At 42.4% G+C, this 21,751-nt stretch overlaps 1 protein-coding gene across 10 annotated transcripts in view; it reads right to left on the bottom strand.

Moving 5' to 3' along the window:
* Nucleotides 1-21,751, bottom strand: part of RPS6KA5 (ribosomal protein S6 kinase A5) — a 166,320-nt gene that overhangs the window by 86,258 nt on the left and 58,311 nt on the right. For all 10 annotated transcript variants that reach the window (XM_065595599.1, XM_065595596.1, XM_005285401.5 and 7 more), the window contains 3 exons: nt 11,249-11,364; nt 4,306-4,413; nt 3,090-3,173 (listed from right to left, as the gene is read on the bottom strand). In XM_065595599.1, coding sequence (XP_065451671.1) covers nt 3,090-3,173; nt 4,306-4,413; nt 11,249-11,364 — 308 coding nt within the window. The remainder of the gene's footprint in view (nt 1-3,089; nt 3,174-4,305; nt 4,414-11,248; nt 11,365-21,751) is intronic.

Raw genomic sequence — 21,751 nt, forward strand, 5'->3', positions numbered from 1 at the left:
GTTCCATGGTTCAAAACACAGTGTCTCACCCGTACTGGACCAGCTCAGGAACAGAATGCATTTCTTATGGACCGTCTTCTGTCCTTGCACCCTGAGAGTGCTCTCTACTCTCAAGAGGAGGCCTGGAGAAAGAGTCCTTTGGCTTTGGGGTTAATGACTCCGCTCTAAGGCATATTTTGGAGAGGCACTGCTGGTTGGTGGAGGCCAATGTACAGGGGGGTCTCTCAGGCCCAGATCAGAGCAGGACCTCATACAAAGTTCCTGATAGAGGAGGCTAAGTTGGAGCTCCTGGGCCTCTCGAGTTCTAGGTGGAAAAGGATCTACAGATACTGCTCTGTGCAGAGATATGTGCTTCACCCATACAGTAGAAGCACCGTTGATACTTATCACTGATGCAGAAGGAGTGACTGCAGAAGACACAATTCTTGAAGCTCGGGATTCTGGGCATAATCCTAGACCAGACAGTGGGTTGGGAAATGACTCTATACTATACTATAACAACAAACTTCTTAAACAAATACAGAAAAACTATTTACAAATATTGTGTGTTATAGTTTATACACAGAGTGAAGCAGGACACTATTCCGACTCAGGCCATATGGTGGTAAGAAGTAACTAGAGAGGCGTTGACCCACACTGCCTTTTACACCGTGGGTCTGAAGCATGAGGGTCTACCACAAATGTGCAGGTCAACGGACAATCCTTTGAAGAATTTCTGGACTTGGGCACATGGAGCCAATGCAAACCCACCTGTGGAATACACATAGGGACTTTCATTCGAAGAATCACCATTGAGAACTACTCTGAGTACACTTTTTCAAATCAGTCCTGCATCCACCGTCTAGTCATTTCATCTAGACTACATTTTCCTAGTTTGCTTATGAGAATGTCATGTGGGACTGTGTCAAAAACCTTATTAAGGTCTACTGCTTCCCCACTATCCACTAGGACAGTTACCCTGTCAAAGAAGGAAATTAATTGGTTTGGCATGATTTATTCTTGCAAAATCCATGTTGCCTATTATTTATCATACTATTATCTGCTAGGTGCTTAGAAATTGTTTATTTTATAATTTGTTCCAGTATCTTTCCAGGTATGTAAATTAGGCTGATAAGTCTATAATTTCCCGGGTCCTCTTTGTTCTCCTTTTTGAAGATAGGTATCACGTTCCCCCTTCTCTAATCCTTTGGGACCTTCCCCATTCTCCATGAGTTCTTGAAAATGATTGCTTTGGCTAGTTCCTTAAGTACTCTAGGATGAATTTCATCAGGCCCTGTCAACTTGAATACAATATTTAACTTACCTCAATATTCTTCAACCTAATTCCCTATTCTGTCCTGTGTTCCTTCCTCCTTGTTGTTATATTGGGTGACGCATCTAGTGAATTGTTTTAGTGAAGACTGAAGCAAAATAGGCATTAAACATTTGTGTCTTCTTTGTGTCGTCTGTTATAAGCTTTTCTTCCCTAGTAAGTAATAGACCTACACTTTCCTTTATGTTTCTCTTGCCCCAATGAATTTATAGAACCTCTTCTTACTGCCTTTTGTCTTTCATTAGGTGTACCTCATTTTGCGCCTTAGGGCTTGTCTACATTATCCGCTGGATCGACAGGCAGAGATCCGGGGGGTGGGGGAGAGGAGTGTTGATTTATCGTGTCTAGTCTAGACACAATAAATCAATCAACCGCCGAGCACTCTCCTGTTGACTCCGGTACTCCACCAGGGCGAGAGGCACAGGCAGAGTCAATGGGAGAGTGTCAGCCGTCGACTTACTGCAGTGAAGACACCACGGTAAGTAGATCTAAGTACGTCAACATCATGCACAACGCTATGCACATAGCTGAAGTTGCGTAACTTAGATCAATTCCCTCTCCCCCTCCCCCCCCCCCCCAGTATAGACCAGGGCTTAGGGTATGTCTATACTTACCGCCGGGTCCGGCGGTAAGCAATCGATCTTCTGGGATCGATTTATCGCGTCTTGTCTAGACGCGATAAATTGATCCCGGAAGTGCTCGCCGTCAACGCCGGTACTCCTGCTCCGCGAGAGGAGTACGCAGAGTCGACTGGGGAGCCTGCCTGCCGTGTGTGGACCCGCGGTAAGTTCGAACTAAGATACTTCGACTTCAGCCACGTTATTCACATAGCTGAAGTTGCATATCTTAGTTCGAAGTGGAGGGTTAGTGTGGACCAGCCCTTAGTCTTTCTGATTTTGTTCCTGCTTGTTTGTGCTATTCTTTCACACTCATCCTTAGCAATTTTTTCCTTGTTTCCATTTTGTACAATTCCTTTTTGATTTTCACATTATTAAAGAACTCCTGAAACAATCATATTGGCCTCTTATTAGTCTTCCCATTTTTCTTCTGCCTCACGATTTAGTTTGCTGTTTTATTTCTAATATTGTCTCAGAGAAACTGCCAGCTATCCTGTACTACTTCCATTTGCCTTACACTCTCTTTTCAAAAGGTACCATACATAACAGTTCTTCAAGTTTGTCAAAATCTGCTTTTGTGAAGTCCATTGTCCTTATTCTGCTGCTCTCATTCCTTTTCCTTAGAATTATAAATTCTATCATTTTGTGATCTTCACTGAAGTTGCCTTTTGCTTTTGGATTCATGACCACTTCCTCTCTGTTAATCAGAATCAAATCTAAAATAACTGCTCCTCTTGTTACCGCCTCCATCTTCTGAAATAAAATTCCCAAATACATTCCAAGAACTTGTTGACAGTCTGTTTTCCTGAATTATTTTTCCAACAAGTATCTGGGAAGTTAAAGTCCCCCATTACTACCATGGTTCGTGTTTTGGCTGCTTCTGTTATTTGTTCTAGAAATGTCTCATCCTCATTTGGTGGTTTACAGTAGATATCCTACCACTTCCCCACCTTTTCCTCTTTTTATCTTCACCCAGAGACTTTCAACACGTCTGATTCTCACTTCTTTCTGGACCTTAGTTGGGAAAGCTTGAGTTGTGAAATGGGGTTAGGAAGTTTTGGAGGGCAGGCAAATAATCACATAAAAAACTACACAGTAGGATTCATTTAAATCAGAAATGTAAACAGGCAATGACAAAAGAAAGCTGGGATGAAACACACCTTGTCATGCCCTGTGTCTCCTCCTCTGACAATATCTGGAGCCATGTATTCTATAGTTCCGCAAAAGGAATATGCTCTCTCATTCTAAAAAAGACACACATATTGATATCAAATGATTACAGTGAATAAGGGCTATATATAACTAACAGCTGGTGACCCACAGCTATCATTCAAACAATTCAGAACTGCATAGACAAATCACCTTCCATCATACAGAGAATTAACACAGAACCCTTGAGACTATTCACTACCTCCTAGGCAAGAACTACAATATAATGAATTTGTGGGGCAGATTTAACATAAGCACATGAAACAATCTTTGGTATTTAAAAAAAAAGTCATCTAGACTTAAAATAAAGTGTAACCAATTAGCTGCTACAGGACATTCTCCAATATATGATTTATATGATCTCCGTCAGGTGTATTACTAATGCTCTAAAAAATATAGGTAAAATACATTGATACATTTTTATAAAGGTCTTCGCAATTTGGCTAAACTTGATGTTATATCACACCCTCTGGCTCCCATATTCATGAAGCTATGCTGACCTCTATTTTCATAATATACAGTGTGTAAAAAACAACCCCTCTCTCTTCTTGGGAGCAAATTGTTTTCATTTTATTCTACACACAAGGTATTTGTTTTGGTTGTGTTCAATCTGAGCTGTTTTCACAGGTCATTGTACCATTCTTTGTTGATAGCCATTTACTTTTGTGGGCAACATAAGGTAATGCTGTGCCTTGATAATTATGAAAGCACATGTGATTAGGCCAAGCAACACTGTTCACCCCTTATCCTTCAAGGTTCTAGCATTTTTTGGAAAAATCACAAGTCAGGTTTACATTTGTAGATTCAGATTTGGAGTTCAAGACAAGTGCTATACAAGGAAATCAAGAACGTACTACACTAGAAAAAGGAAACTTCTGAAATAAATTTTAAAAAAGGTCTTGTTCAGTGCTTCCATGAGATGTAAATTAACCAGTATAATGCCAAATTATTAAACTATATTTTATTAGAAAATGTATACTCTGGCTCGCATCTGATAAATTTCTGTTTTAATATAGTTAAATATAAGCCTAATTTTTGGGAATGTTATTTGTTTAAGATTGTTTCAGCTGTTCCCCTAATAAAGCAATAGGATAGAAAACAATTATTTTCTTCTAACCAAATTCTTTCTGGATTGTGTCCACAATCACTGAATATTCAAATACTCACTTCATCTGTAAGAAACTCCTTACTCAGACCAAAGTCTGTCAGCACAACGTGGCCATTAGAATCAAGTAGAATATTTTCAAGTTTTATATCTCGATATATAATCCCCAACTGCAAATAAACATAAAAACAGTAATATAACATTGATTTGAAAATACCAACAGATATGTTAAAGAATGTTTCTAAATTTGGATCTAGCAAAAAAGTGATTAAAAATCCCAGACACAAAAGTGTTAAATTCTCTCAACCTTCACTAAATTTATCAGTAATTTAAGGGTAAAATATGTTACAAAAATGTTTTAATTATTCCAAAAATAATCACCACAAACCCAGTAAAATTCAGAGTTATGGTCAAATTTAAAAGGAATCCAAATATGTTAAGGTATAGAAATACAGTTATGGAACCCAAACCTAAACTCCACCCTGTAGTGACATTATAGCATACAAATATGATAAATCCATAATAGGGGTTGCAGTCCCAGATTATAATAAACTGATTTTTAAGAGAGATTTGATTTTTATTTTTGTTCATGGTATCATTACAGGGCAGAGTAATGGATTATTTGGATGCTTAACTGTGCAATACCACAGCTTAACACCTCTAGACTTCTTTTCAATTTAAAGCTTAACTCTGAATTTCCTTGGTTTGTAATAGTTCTTTTGGGGATCATTACAGCATTCTTTTTGTTTTAAAACAAAATTACTTAAATTACTTAAAATTGCTGCCATGCACTCTCCACTTCAATTCAAGTTTTTAGCCTGGGAATTTCCTTTTTTATTTTTTCAATTAAAATTTTTGTACATGGTCACTAAACAAGAAAGGTAGAGAAAACATTACCATGCAATCTAATGATTTTGGCTTTTAGATTGACCAATATGCTCTGGGTGCTTCATCCACTGAGGAGAAACGCAAAGCATCCAGAGTGTATTGGCCAGCTCCCATGCCCCACCATCTCCTAACCTCCACATTCCCCTGCTTTTACTTACACACACCAGTTTCCTTTGTCTACCCTGTGCCACAAATTCCCTTGCACAGCATCCCAGCATTTCCCCCTTGTGATAAGTTCACAGAAGTTGAGTGATCCAGTCCAAAGAAGAGATTTTGAAAATAAGCATTTAGGATTAATAGTGCTATTTATTTTTTCTTCAGCAGAGGCTGAAAATTAATGTTCTTTTACTGAGAATTCCATGAATTCTGCCATCTCTTACTATTCTCAAGGGGTGTGAAGCTACAAGTTACTATTAGCAAAGATCCCTTGTTTCAAAATAGCCATTGCTTCCCACTGTCCCCAACCAGCATGAAGTCAAGCTGCCATCAGGAAGAATAGTGGCTCTGAGAGTTAGTAGTCACCATCCTCCCTGAGGGCCATCTTGGCTTCACCCTCAACGGAAACAATGGCAGGCAGTAAACATTTGAAAAAGAGCATCTCTCGGACAGCATCCCGCACCTTCACACCCACTGAGAATAGTAAGAGATGGCAACCCCCATTTTGAAAGAGGATGGATTGTGAAAGACATAGGGCTAATTTGTGTTAATCCATGAATACTGTATGTTTTATATGATTGTTGAATGAAATAGGTACTTAGTAGCTATATTGGGTTAATGGGAACTGAACACATAGGTTAGTTCGTTTTAATACTAGGCTGTTCAAAAAACAGTCAGGAACACTAGATAATGTGTGCAAATAAGCTACAAAAACAGCACAAGAAGGCTGAGCAATTAACTGTAAATATTCCACTTACAGGCTCCAGCCAAGAGTTACATTGCTGTTCTGCCAAGGCTGGAACCTAAAGATCAAAAGGACACTGAACAGTTAAAGTGACTCTCTACTGAGAAAGAGATGTGAGTTGTCGGGGATGCTTACACGGAGCAGTCCAAAAGAGAGAGAGATTCTGTGGGAGGGTCTAAGTTGTGCTATCTGGCTACTATCAGGGGAATGGTAGTCTAGCCAGGCATTTGGACTGTTTAGTGTGCTCAAATTCTCTCTCTCTCTTATGCAGAGCTGTGTTCCTACTGTTAAAGATAAGCAATACATTGTTTTTGAGAAGGTCACTGTATAGTAACTGCTCGTCAAAGCCCTGAAAGAAAGACCTGCAGGGCTCAGTAAATTGGGCCTGCTGAGTGAACAAGGGAAGTACGCAAGAGATGTAGACCAGGTCCCTGGTCTACAAGTCAGAGAAGTGTGAGATTCCACCCAGATAGAGGTGTAAGCAGGATGCCTCTCATCTGAGAGGGCTGTGCACTTGGAGATACTAGAAAGGGGTTCCAGGTGCAGTTAAGAAGGTAACTGTGACACAGATCTTCATGGAATTCTCTGTAGAAGAATATTGTTTTTCAGCCTCTCCTGAAGAAAAATCTTTCAGTTATTAAAAAAATAAACAACAAGAAATGACTTACTCCTACATACATTTCTTCAAAATGTAGGCAATGCATGAGATTTCAACATTTTAACTATATGAGAGGTTTCAAGAGTATGTTACTCCATGATTAAGACTATTCAGGACCCCAAAAATCCCCAAAGCTAAGATTCTTAAAGGACCCATTATAAATTTAACTTGTAAACTAATTAAATTACTTACTTGTAGATTATCAGAAACAACATTCTGTACTAAATAAGTGTTGTAATTTAGGGTAGTATAAACCGTATTCTTCATATATAAGAAAGTGGCTGAATCCCTACTTTTAAGTGCAAAACTGAATTCAACCTTAATAATGGAACCACCAGCACCTATATTCATAAGAATATAGGTTCCTGGCTGGTCTCTGCAGATTACGTAAGATTCTATAAACACAATGCAGAAGCCAGTTATGCTACAGCAGGCTGCACGGCAATTTTGCTCACATAAATTTCCATTCTCTTTGCATCATTAAAACAACAATTCATCAGAGACCACACTATTAGTATTACTATGTCTTACGTTCCTAAAGGTGATGCTTCAGAGTTTCAACAGGACACCTGTAGGGATCAGGAAGGGATTCCCCCTCTCCCCCAATGTATTCTTGGAGGTTTGGGTTTTTTGTTTTTGTTTTTTTAAATCTTCTTCTGAAGTATCAGAGATGACCATGACTGGAGATGGGACAGTAAGCAGGATAGGCCAGGGCCCCAAGGAGGCACTGAGCACACTCTCTCTCAGGTACTTGGGCTGGCTGATTCTTGTTCAAATGCTCAGGGTCTAACTGACTGCCGTATGTGGGGCTGGGAAGGAATCTTCCACTAGGTCAGATTGCAAAGGAAGTCGAAAACTCCCCCAAGATCACTGCTAGTGTGTGTATGTGTGTCACTTGCTTGCTTAATCACTTACAAACCATTGCAGAAGCCTAAAGCACTGGTGCACCTCAGTCTCTCCTAGCCTCTGCCTGTGGCACATAATAGTCTAGTCTTCTCTGGGCTGTAACACTGTGATCTAATTTCGGTTGTTGGGTTGTGGTGGACTGTGATGTACAGGAGGGCAGACTAGATGATCTGGTGGTCCCTTCTGGACTCAAGCTCTCTGACTCTAAACTCTACATGTACAAAAAAAACTACAGTCTTAGCCTCTTCTCTATCACATAGCCAAAATAAGGAGCTGAAAGTGCAAACATTGTTATTATAGCCTCTCTGCTGGGAAGAGCAGGTGGGCTGTTTTACTGAAGACCATGAACATATATATTGTTCACTAATATCAAAATTTTCAAACTTGGCTGTCTAGAGCTAGGCTCTGTGACAGGGCACTGTTAGTAGCTGTAAGCTAACTGGTCACTTAGAACACCCAGGTCACCAGGTGTAGTTAAGAGTAGGAGGGACTTAGGTAGTTTGGAGTTGGAAGAGTAGAAAATTCAACTTGTACCTGTAGGGAGCCTTATGAAGGTAATTAGCTCACCAGCTTGATAGCTCTCAGAAGAAAGCCAGCCATATAAAAGGCTAAGCCAGAGAGCAGGAAAGGGGTTCTACATAAATGTGGCTATGTTGTGATGTATCTGCAGCATGAACAGCAATAAAGACACCTGGTTGAGGTACCTGCTGGAATTAAGCATGCTGCTTAGTTCACAAAGAGGGCTTACCAGCCATGGTTTCCAGGAGCTGAAGAGGGAGCTCATTCAGAGGCTCCTAAATTTATATTTAAAATCTAAATAAAAGTGGCCTGATTTTTAGAAGTTCTGAGTCCCCACAATGAATATTTTGCCTTGGTTTTCAATAAGGATGAACATATGAAACATGTGCATGAAGGCAGCATGGCTGATGGAAATTAGGGTCTAGAACTGGAAATTACCACATCTGAGATGGAAAAAAAACCTTGAAGTGCTTAATGCGCTCAAATAGAAGGGACTGGATAATTTCCATCGCAGAACACAAAGAACTGGCACATGAGATTGCTAATCTAGTAGCAAAGATTTTTCATAAATCTATCTATTCGGGGGGGGGAGGGGAGTACCATATGACTGGAGAATAGTTAATGTCATACTTTTTTTTTTTTTTTAAGTGATTTGGACAATTACAGACCTGTTAAATTAACCTTAGGAGTATGTCAGGCTTTAAAACAAATTGTGGAGAAAAGAATAATTAAATTAACGGAAATAAATGGTAAAGAGAATATAATGCCTCACAGGTTTACCAAACATAGATCATGCCAAACTAACCTGATTTACTACTTTGAGAAAAATAACTGATTTTTTTAGATAATGGAAACGCAGTAGATCTAATATTCAGTACTTGAACTTCAACACATCATTTAATGTGGTATCACATGGGAAATTATTAGTTTAATTAGGGAAAATGGGGATCAGCACAAGAATTGTCAGGTAGATAAGGAACTGGCTAAATGGGAGAAAGCAACAGGTTATCCTGAAAGATGAATTATCAGACTGAAAGGAGGTTACTTGTGGAATTCCTCAAATATCAGTCTTGAGACCAATCTTATTCATGACCTTGGCACAAAAAGTAGAAGTGTGCTAACGAAATTTGCTGATGATACAATGTTGGGAGGCATTGTTAATACAGAGGAGAACAGGAATATTATGCACGGGGACCTGGATGTTCTTGAAGACTGGAGTGGCAGAAATGGGATGAAACTCAATAGTAGAAAGTGCAAGATTGTTGTAGTTAGGATCTAATAAGAATTTTTGCTGGCACCTCATCAGCTTGAAGTGACAAAGAAGAGAGACCTAACTACGAATGTCAGTCACAATATAACTATGAGCCACTTCATAATTCAGCTGTGAAATGCAGTTGTGAAAAAGGCAAAGCTGATCTTAGTATGTTTCACGCAAGGCATCTCTAGTAGATATAGAGAAGAATTAATGCCATCATACAAAGTACTGATAAGACCTCATTTGGAATACTGTGTACAGTTCTGGTCACCTGTGTTCAAGAAAAGATTAATTTAAACCGAAACAGGTGCAGAGAGGAGCTGCTAGGATGACCAGAGGAATGGAGGGCCTATCTTTTGATAGGAGATTAAAGAGTTTGGCTTGTTTAGTCTATCAAAAAGAAGGCTGAGAGGGGATATGACAGCTCTTTATAAATACATTAGATGGTAAATACAAGGGAGGGTGAAAAAGTATTTAAGGTCAAGGGCAATGTTGGCACAAGAGCAAATGGATATAAACTGGTCATGAACAAATTCAGGATGGTAAATTAGGTGGTTTCCAACCATCAGAGGGGTGAGTTTCTGGAATAGCCTCCCAATAGGAGTCATAGGGGTAAACAACTTAATTAACTTTAAGACAACTAAACAAATTTATGAGTGTGATTGTATGAGGGGGCAGCTTACGATGGGTAGGAGGCAGGGCTCATCAGCCCTGGATCTCACTTCTGGTTTATGCCATATGTTCTTAAAAAGCTTATGCTTCAGGGTTTCAGCCAGACACCTGGAGGAATCAGGAAGGGATTTCCCTCCCCCACAATGAATTCTGGTTTTTGGTGGTGGTGGTGGTTGTTTATCTCTTTCCTCTGAAATATCAGTATGGACACAGCTGAAGATGGGACATTAGATAGGGAGGTACAAGGCTCTGTGGTGGCACCAAACATTCTCTCTCTCAGGTGCGTGGCTGGCTGGTTCTTGCTCATATGTTCAGGGTCTCACTGATTCCCACATATGGGTTGGGGAAGGACTTTTCCCCCAGATCATATGGACAGTGATCTTGGTTCCCCCCCCCCCCGTTTCCTCTTCAAGATGTGGGTGCAGGTTATTTGCCAGGATGATCTGGGTATATCTTGCTTAATCATTTCCCTGACTTTCCGGAGCCCTCAAGCACTGTTGCACCTTTCTCCATTCCATTCCCTGCCTGTGGCACATAACAGTCTAGTCTTCTGTGGGCTGTAATACTTTGGTCTAATTTTGGTTGTTGGGTTTAGTGTGCAGGTGCTGGGTAGCGTTGGTGTCCCGTGATATACACAAGGTCAGACTAAACAATCTGGCAGTCTCTTCTGGCCGTAAAGTCTATGACTCGCAAATCCCAGTAAATTCAATGGGACATCTTTGTAAACTATGCCGCTCTTAGGTGCCTAAATAGGAAACTAGGTGTCTAATTTTAGGCCACAGATTTGAAAATTTTAACCTATAATTTTAATGAAAGGACAAAGTTATAAAAACTAACTGCAGTTCTCTCTCTCATCTCTGTTCTTTATGCTGAAAGAAAATGAGAGTCACAATGACATTTCATGTGTGAAAAGAAGATGCTATTGGAAATGGAGATATTCAGAAAGCAACAACCAATTGGCAAAATAACAAATACTGACTCCAGAGGCAGAGAGTAGACTCTAGTCTTAACCTGTGCACAGATACTACAGATGAATACCTAATAAAAGGACATGTATTTATAATTCATTAAATAATTAATATTTAAAATTGGTGTATATAATCATGCGCTATATTTTTAAACAAAAAAAATTAAGTCCTTTTTATTTTGTATATAATCATGAAGATGTAACTCACAAGAAAGCATTGATGGAAAAAACTGTCTTACCTTGTGCAGGTGTTCAAGAGCCAGTACAATTTCTCCAATGTATATCTGCACGTCATTTTCTGTAAATCTCTCTCTTTGAGAAAGGTGAGTAAAAAGTTCTCCTCCATTTATATAGTCTATAAATTAAAACAGAAAATCTAGTAATTTCACTTTCTTTTAAAAGCTTTTTTAAAAATTATTTTGACATTACCATTTCTTGAAAAAATAAATGTTCTGAACTAGATGCTTTTATTGTATTTTAATAATATTTTACATATACGTATACAGCTTTTTATACATACATATACAGCACTTGAAATCCCTTGAGGAAGGAATATGAGCATCTTTATAAAGTTTCAAATCGAAGGCCCAATATTAAAGTTTCCCTTAGGTAGACTTTTCACACAGCTATTTATCTCAAAAGTATGAAAGGCAAATTGCAAAGAATTTTCTTTTTAAAGAGTCAGTCTTTCATTTATTTACCAAGAGGCTTAGAAAAGGAATATAAGACCTACAAACATTACACCTGTGCACACTTATAAAAGAGGGAAGAACAACAAGGGAGCAGAATCTTCAATTAACTTTGTACAACATAAGCAGTGCAAAATTATGTCGCACAAAGCGGGCTTAAAGAGTCTGGAAACAGCCAGTGAAGAAGTCCTCCTATGCAGGAGAACTCTCTGCTGGCAGGAAGCATCAAAGGAACTGTTAGCTCATGTGTCATCTCTCTCACACACACACACACACACACTTTGCACTGCCAAGGCATGGAAGATGGTATTTTGGGCAGGAGGTGTTCCAAAACTGGGAAGGGAAGGGACGGGTGTAGTAGCAGAGTTCTCCACAGGCATACAGCTCCCTGAGAAACCATCACCTTCTCATCCTCCTCATGGGTTTAGGTGTGCTCTGAGAATGCTACTGGATCAGACACTACAGAACCTGAATCACCAAAAAAGAAAATTTGCTGGTGGCATCTGACTCAGATGATGAAAATGAACATGAGTTGGTCTGCACTGCTTTGGATTCTTATCAAGCAGAACTCATCATCAGCATGGACGCATGTACTCTGGAATGGTGCTTGAAGCATGAAGGGATATATGAATCTTTAGCGCATCTGGCATGTAAATATCTTGCCATGCCAGCTACAACGGTGCCATGAGAACAACTATTCTCACTTTCATGTGACATTGCGAACAAGAAGTGGGCAGCATTATCTCCTGCACATGTAAACAAACTTGTTTGTCTGAGCGACTGTCTGATCAAGAAATAGGACTGAGTGGACTTGTAGACTCTAAAGTTTTACATTGTTTTATTTTTGAATGCAGTTATTTTTTGTACATAATTCTACATTTGTAAGTTCAACTTTCATGATAAAGAGATTACACTACACTTGTATTAGGTGAATTGAAAATACTATTTCTTTTGTTTTTTTACAGTGCAAATATTTGTAATAAAAAATAAATATAAAGTGAGCACTGTATACTTTGTATTCTGTTATAATTACTCAATATATTTGAAAATGTAGAAAACATCAAAAATATTTAAATTAATGGTATTCTATTCTTGTTTAACAGTGTGATTAATCATGCAATTAATCGCGATTAATTTTTTTAATCGCTAGACAGACCTAGTGTAAAGCAAGCAAAAGATACTCTAGCAGAATGAGAACTTACAACAGAATGCACACAAACTGTCATTAACTTGTAACTTTCAATGATACATTGTTTGACCTATCTGGAAATATGTAAGCAAACATACTATGACCATATGATTCTTAGCATAAGAAACAATCAACATAAAACTACGTTTTAGGAAATCATTTAGTTAAATAACACTGGTCTACAATTTTTGAGAAGTCGTCTGTTTCAGAGATAAAATGTGCTATTTATGATGTATTTTGTTGTGCTGAATTCAAATATGACAATTAAAACAACTGATTGGCTACTGTTTCTAAGATATTTAAGTTTTTACATTTTATGTCTATGTATATTGTGTAGATAGTAGAGTTTTAATCATAAATTGTAAACCTAGGTCTTTTCATGTGCTTATGGTTGCTTTACATGATAATATTTCACCTGTCCTGTTTATGTAACACTTTAAAAATCAGCAAAAGGGTTATATAAATAAAATTTATTATGAAACAAAAGGCAAAAAACTATTACGTACATAGTTTAGTCCTATTCAGTGTCTACTCGGCGCTTCTTGGCTTGTCTCTTGTATTCATTAAATGGAGCATCTCTTGTCATTGTCCAGCAATAGTCTGCAAGCATTGATGGGCTCCATTTGCCCTGATAGCGTTTCTCCATTGTTGCAATGTCCTGGTGAAATCGCTCGCCGTGCTCGTCGCTCACTGCTCCGCAGTTCGGTGGAAAAAAATCTAGATGAGAGTTCAAAAAATGTATCTTTAGTGACATGTTGCAACCAAGGCTTTTGTATGCCTTGAGGAGGTTTTCCACCAACAACCTGTAGTTGTCTGCCTTGTTGTTTCCGAGAAAATTTATTGCCACTAACTGGAAGGCTTTCCATGCCGTCTTTTCCTTGCCACGCAGCGCATGGTCAAATGCATCATCTCGAAGAAGTTCACGAATCTGAGGACCAACAAAGACACCTTCCTTTATCTTAGCTTCACTTAACCTTGGAAATTTTCCACGGAGGTACTTGAAAGCTGCTTGTGTTTTGTCAATGGCCTTGACAAAGTTCTTCATCAGACCCAGCTTGATGTGTAAGGGTGGTAACAAAATCTTCCTTGATTCAACAAGTGGTGGATGCTGAACACTTTTCCTCCCAGGCTCCAATGACTGTCGGAGTGGCCAATCTTTCTTGATGTAGTGGGAATCTCTTGCACGACTATCCCATTCGCAGAGAAAACAGCAGTACTTTGTGTATCCAGTCTGCAGACCAAGCAAGAGAGCAACAACCTTCAAATCGCCACAAAGCTGCCACTGATGTTGGTCATAGTTCATGCACCTCAAAAGTTGTTTCATGTTGTCATAGGTTTCCTTCATATGGACTGCATGACCAACTGGAATTGATGGCAAAACATTGCCATTATGCAGTAAAACAGCTTTAAGACTCGTCTTCGATGAATCAATGAACAGTCTCCATTCATCTGGATCGTGAACGATGTTGAGGGCTGCCATCACACCATCGATGTTGTTGCAGGCTACAAGATCACCTTCCATGAAGAAGAATGGGACAAGATCCTTTTGACGGTCACGGAACATGGAAACCCTAACATCACCTGCCAAGAGATTCCACTGCTGTAGTCTGGAGCCCAACAGCTCTGCCTTACTCTTGGGTAGTTCCAAATCCCTGACAAGGTCATTCAGTTCACCTTGTGTTATGAGGTGTGGTTCAGAGGAGGAGGATGGGAGAAAATGTGGATCCTGTGACATTGATGGTTCAGGACCAGAAGTTTCATCCTCTTCCTCGTCTGACTCAAGTGAGAATGATTCTGGTGCATCAGGAATCGGCAGTCCTTCTCCGTGGGGTACTGGGCGTATAGCTGATGGAATGTTTGGATAATGCACAGTCCACTTTTTCTTCTTTGACACACCTTTCCCAACTGGAGGCACCATGCAGAAGTAACAATTGCTGGTATGATCTGTTGGCTCTCTCCAAATCATTGGCACTGCAAAAGGCATAGATTTCCTTTTCCTGTTCAACCACTGGCGAAGATTTGTTGCACAAGTGTTGCAGCATATGTGTGGGGCCCACCTCTTGTCCTGATCTCCAATTTTGCAGCCAATATAAAGGTGATAGGCTTTCTTAACCATAGTGGTTATACTGCGCTTTTGTGATGCAAAAGTCACTTCACCACAAACATAGCAGAAGTTATCTGCACTGTTCACACAAGTACGAGGCATCTCTGCTCACTTTGGCTAAACAGAAATGTGTCCCTTTGCAAAACCAAACACTGACAAATAAGAGACCACGACACTGTATGATTTCTAGAGCTGATATAGAGCAATTTGTTCAGCAGAGTGATGTAAGCTTTGTTATGATTGCATCATCCATGACTTCTAGGAATAATATGATGCAATTCATAGCATGTATGACGCAATACCAGCTTCAGATTGCATCATTCATTGTTTTGCCTAAAAAGCAAGTACTGTCTAAACCCAGTCATAGATTTATTCATAGATCCAGTCAAAGATGTATTTTAGTCATTTCTGGTTTAAACTGAGATCCCTTCCCTTTATAACTCACTTATCCTCCGCCATTCCCAAGTCAAGGGTCGTATATACTGACCCAATAGCATATCTTGAAAACTAGAGCCAATCAACAATTTTAAGCATCATTTTCGTTCTCAGTGACCCAGAATTAGTAAAGTTTGACTACATTTATTTCAGAAGCATTTTGGCTGTAGAGCAGCGTAATAGGTTAGAACTCTTTTTATGCATCTAAGAACTGTCCCTGCTGAGACATTCTGCCAGCACATTGCTCTCCCCTGCTAAAGGCAGGGCCACAAGACAGACATTGTGAAGAATGCACGAGTCCCATAATGACTGCTTCAGCACATAACTGCGAACAGTCAGCACCCCTTTGCTTGTTGATGTAACACATAGTGGCTGTATTGTTCATTGCTTGAGGAAGGAAAGATCAAACAAATGACTCTTAACTTCAACACATTTAAAAGCAAGCTCTTTTCCTGAGAAGCCCAGTGGCCCTGAATTGTAAAATGACCCAAATGCACTCCTCATCCATTGTGTGGTGCATCTGAAGTTATCTTGAGTCTGGTGTGGCGAACCACTTATGTGCACGCCGACACGTGACCCAAGAGCTGTTGGCTCTGGCTGTTGTCACTGGAAATCTTGTGACTGTGTCGATGAGCCCTTTCAGGGTCTCGAACCTGTCCGGTGGGAGGGATGCCCTGGCCGATATGGTGTCCAGGACTGCCCCGATAAACTCTATGCGCTATACCAGGACTAATGTGGACATGGTGCCATTCATCAACAGGCCCAGAGTGGTGCATGTGGACAGAAGGAGCACCACGTTATCCCGCACCTGCAACCGGGAGCTGTCCTTGACCAGCCAGTCGTCCAGAAAGAGGAAGATCTGGACCCCACGGCACCTGAGATAGGCGCCACCACACACTTTGTAAATATCCTGGGGGCAGTGGACAGGCCAAATGGGAGGACCGCAAATTGGAGTGTTCCTGTCCAACCGTGAAATGGAGGAAACGCCTGTGCCCCTCGAATATGGGGATGTGGAAGTACACATCCTGCAGATCGAGGGCAGCGTACCAGTCCCGGGGATCCAGGGAGGGAATGATGGAGGCCAGGGAGACCATGCGGAACTTGAGCTTCACCATGTACTGGTTCAGGCCTCGCAGGTCCAGGATGGGCCTGAGCCTCCCTTTGGCCTTCGGGATAAGGAAATAGCGGGAGTGGTACCCCTTGCATTTGAACTCCACTGGCACCACTTCCGTGGTTCTTAGGCCAAGGAGCCGCACCACCTCCTGCTTGAGCAGAGCCTCGTGAGAGGGGTCCCCCAGGAAGGATGGGGGCGGAGGGTGGTTGGCAGGGTAGAGGTAAACTGGAGGGTGTAGCCCCGGGAGATGTTGCTGAGGACCCATTGTTCCGAGGTCAGCCACGACCACTCTGGGAGAAAAGCACACAACCAGTTGGAGAAGGGAAGATTTTTTGTGGGTGGATCCCTGCTGTGAACTGGTAGGTCACCCCCAGGCATCCTGTCAAAACTGTCATTTCCCTGACTGTTTGCCCTTGGAGGACCCAGGCTGGGGGGCAGACCGGGACTGCCTCTACAGGCGTTTCTTATAGTCCCACGACTTTTTATAAGGGGGCTCGTATTTAGAGTGGGTGGCCTAGGTGGGAGCCTGCTGCGGCTTAAACTTAGGTCTAGCCAGAGCCAGAACATAGAGGCCAAGAGTCTTAAGCGTAGTGTGGGAATCTTTCATGCCATGCAGTTTTATGTCCGTCTGTTCTGCAAACAGAGCTTTGCCATCAAACGGGAGGTCCTGCAAGGTGTTCTGCGCCTCACTGGACAGCCCCGACAGCAGGAGCCACAACACCCTTCTCATGGATACCGCGGAGGCCATGAACCGCACAGCCATGTCCACCGCATCCAACGCTGCCTGCAGGGTTGCCTTGGCAGCCGCTGTACCCCCCTCCACCAGAGCTTTGAACTCCTTCCTGTCATGCTCCTGGAGGGAGTCCTCGAATTTGGGCAGAGAGTCCCACAGATTGAACTCATACCGGCCCAGGAGAGCCTGATGGTTTGCCACCCATAACTGGAACCTCGAGGATGAATAAATTTTTCTCCCAAATGAATCCAGCCTCCTGGAGTCTTTATTTTTTGGAGTAGGAGCTGGTTGGCCCTGCCACTCCCTGTGGTTGACCGACTTAACCACCAGGGAGTTAGGGGCAGGGTGGGTGTATAGGTATTCATGTCCCTTGGCGGGCACAAAATACTTGTGTTCCACTCTCTTTGAGAGGGGGAGCAAGGAGACCGGGGTTTGCCACAAGGCATTTGAAATTTTTGCCACCCCTTCGTGGAGTGGCAAGGCCACCCTGCCTGGTACCGGGGCGGACAGGACATTAAAGAGGGAGCCTGAGGGCTCCTCCACCTTCTCTGCCTGAAGGTTGAGGTTTGATGCCACCCTTTTCAATAGTTCCTGGTGGGCCTTAGAGTCCTCCTGCAGGACAGAGGGGCCGTAATCGCCACATCAGGGGAGGGTGAGGAGGCAGGTGCAATACTTTGTGAGTCCACCGGCACCGGAGGATCCATCACTTGGTCACTCTCCGGGCACGGCGCCGAAGATACACGTCCCACCGACTCCTTCCTCAGAGGCCGGGAGAGGGAGGCCAATGGCCATTCTGAGGCTCCGGCCACTGAGCAAAACCCCACAAGGGGCTGCATCAGGGGCCAGGGTGCCCACTGGTACCACTGTGCCAGCCACGGGGCCTGGTGCCTCTGCACCTGCTGTGGCACCGGCGGCGCAGGCTGTTCGCCCTGGCTGGCCTGTCCCATCGATCGACGACTATGAAGGGAGGCCAGGCTGACATATGACCTGCCACTGTCCCTGGACTGGGAGGAGCAGCGGTGCTGACTACGAGACCGTGATCACGATGTAGAGGAACAGTACCACCAGTAGCAGCTGCTCTGCGATCGGCTCTGGCGGGTGGATCCACAACGGTGGTGATGGACGCCCAGGGCTGCGGGAGCAGTGCCGTGGCAGGGTCTTGGAGTGAGACGACGAACGGGAACGGCGTAGACATTCGTGTCGCGACTGGCTACGATAGCCCCTCGGAGACGAGGACCTTCGGTGTCGTCTGCCTCGGTCCCTTCTGTGTCTGCTCCTCGAGGCAGAGCGGTGCCTGGAGTCTCTGTCAATCGGAACCCAGCCAGACAACCCTGGTGGGGGTCAACGGTGACCCGCGAGGACTACGCATGGGACGGTCGCTGAGCAGCGAACGGAGTCGGGAACATTCCCTCGACCATGACCAGTACCGAGTCGGGGGCGACTGCGGAGATCCCAGCAGCGGCTTGCCTCTGGACCACAGAGTCAACATTGGCGATGCCCCTGGCACCGGCATGGACATAATGTCCCGGGCTGCTTGCAGGGCCTCTGGTGTTGAGGGCATCCGGACATCTGGGGAAGCCTGCTCCGAATGGGCCGGGTGATTCCGCTCAACCTGAGTCGGAAGCCTAGAGGCCGATGGGGACCAAGGACTGCCCAACATGGGTCTAGCCTCTCCCCCCAATCTTGCTCCAGGGCCGGGGCGGAGAAGGCCTCTTCTTAGCCTTCTTGGTGTGCCCCACGGATGGGGAGCGGTGCCAACTGGTAGATGGCACTGGAGGGTCGCAGCACACCGACACCGCAGTACCCAGTGTTGACTTGGAGCAGTGCGCCAGAGTCGGGTTCAACACTGACTCCATGAGGATGGCCTGGAGCCGAATGTCTCTCTCTCTTGGTCTGAGGCTTGAACAACTTGCAAATCCTGCAGCAATTGCTGAGATGGGTTTCACCAAAACAGCGTAAACAATCCATGTGCCGCTCACTCATTGGCATCGGTTACCTACAAGTGTCGCATGACTTAAAACCCAGGGCACGGGGCATGCCCCAGCCCAGGCGCACTAAACTAAACTAATCAAACTACTTAACTACTGGTACTACTACACTGAATGAACAAGAGTTCTGGAGGAGAGCTGCAGCAAAGCTGGAGCAGAGCAGTTCCGAAGCACCTTCACTGGCGACAAGAAGGAACTGAGGGTGGGGGAGCGCGCAGCACCCCTTATACTGTGCCACAGAGGTGCCACTCTAGGAGTCACTAGGGGCGCTCCCCTACGGGTACTGCTAGGGGAAAAACTTCCAGCACCAGTGCACGTGGCGAGCACGCACACCTATTGTGAAATACACATGAGCAATCACTCGAAGAAGTATTAGGGGGGTTAGGGTTCACATGTGAAGACAGAATTTATCTGCTTAATTTTCTTAAATTTAGAATGGTACAAAAACCCTCATCTTTTTTCTGTGCCAAGAAATATCCTGGATAAAGCTCCCAACCCCTACAGATGTTTGGGTACCTCCCCAAGAGCCCCTATCAGGAGCAGTTTCTGTATTTCTGAAAGTCTGAAAGCCTTGTGAGTAAGTCCCCTGAAAAAAGGAAGAATAGAGGGAACTGAAAGTAGGTAAGTTTTCAAAATGAATGGCATAGCCTTCTTTTAACAATTTCTATGGCTCACTTGACCGATGTAATAAGCCTCCAATTGTTCATAAAAGAAGGGACAGATCCTCACTTATTGGCTCATGATTCTCAATCCTCACATCAAATCTGAGATCTTGTGTTCAAAAGGAGGGAGAAGGCTGTTTTGTCTTAGGTCTGGATCTGAAAGACCTCTTTTTTTGGTGCTGGCTCTGAAAAAAGACTAAGCTTGCAGATGCTGTTGCTGACATCTCTCATTTAAGGAAAAATAAGTAGACTAACAAGGCTAAAACTGTCTCTGATAGCGAAAAGAATGGGTAAGAAGGCCTCCTTCTGACCAGGGGATAAAGACATAGTGATGGAGGTAGTATCTTTCAATTTTATTTTTTAAATAGTTCATCAGTCTTGTTGCTGAAAAGACCATCCCCTTTAAAGGGAAGATCTTCCACTTTAATTCTAGTATCCATAGCCAGTGACGAGGAACAAGGCTAGTTCTGATTCCTTAATGCAACTGCAGATGCCAATGCTCTAACAGAAGAGTCCAAAGCATCAAACGAAGGCCTGAGCATGCTTCACAACATTCTGTTCTCCTATCAAAATAGCATTTACCAGCCTTCTGTTGTCATCTGGCAAATCCTGAACATACACAGCCGTCTTTTCCCATAGATGGAATTGATAACCAGCCATCACCACCATAGTAATTGGTCATCCTAACAGTAAGAGAAGGGGAGAGGGGAGGGGACTCTTTCTCCAAGTGGCATTGATCTTCCTCTCTCTGTCTGCAGGAGTCAAGTGGGCTTGGCCGGATCTAAGCCTGTTACTAGCAGCAGCCAGCACCAGAATTAAGCACAGGATAATTAAAAAAAAAAAACAGTAATTAGAATATTGTCTTTTTAAGCCATTAAGGATGAGGGATTTATAGTCCTTCCATTTTTTAAATATTTATTATCAACCAATCTGTACAGTCTTGTTATCCATATAAGTATCTAATCACTTTTTGTATGTTGCTCAACTCCAGGCCACAATATTCTGGCAATTAATTCAACAAACTAGTATAGATTGTGTGAAAAACTATTGTTCATGATTAGTTTTGAATTTGCCACCTTTCAATTTCATTGAAAGTCCTCTTGTTCCTATATCATAATGGGATATGAATAGATCTACTCAATCTACTCTATACCATTTCTTGTTTTGGCATCTTTACCATGTTCATTCTGACTTACCTCTTCTATAACGTAACGCATAATATAATCCTAATCTTTTCGATCTCTCTGTATAGGAAAGATTTTCCCTTGCCTCTAACCATTCTTGTCACCAGTCTCCAAACCCTCGCTATTTATATATACTTTTTGAGATACCGTGACCAAAACTAAAAACAATATTCCAGGTCACTGTGTTCACCTCTGATTTATTGAGGGCCATTGTAATATATTTCACATTATTCATTATGCATTTTAACATTTTGTTTGCTTCTTAGACTTCTGCTGTACATTGAGCAGAGATCTTCAGTGAATTATCAGCAATGATGACCAGTCTTTTCCCCAAGTTGATAAAATTAATATAGAATTCTGTAAGGTGCATGAGTAGTTCAGACTACTCCCTCCAATATGAATAACTTTTTACTTACCAACATTGAACTTCATCTGCCATAATGTTGCCCATTCTCTGAGCTTGTGTAGGTCCCTCTGATTTTTCTCTGTCTTTTCTTGTCTTGACTAACCTGAAATTTTTATTCTTACTATCATCACCTTTCCTCAGATCATTACTATATTAAACACCACCCGTTTTAGTACAGCAGTGTTTCCCAACCTTTTCCAGTCTAAGGCACAATTACCTCAGTAAAAGATTTGTGCGG

This window comes from Chrysemys picta, chromosome 4 (genome assembly GCF_011386835.1).
Source record: "Chrysemys picta bellii isolate R12L10 chromosome 4, ASM1138683v2, whole genome shotgun sequence".
Taxonomy (NCBI): Eukaryota; Metazoa; Chordata; order Testudines; family Emydidae; genus Chrysemys; species Chrysemys picta.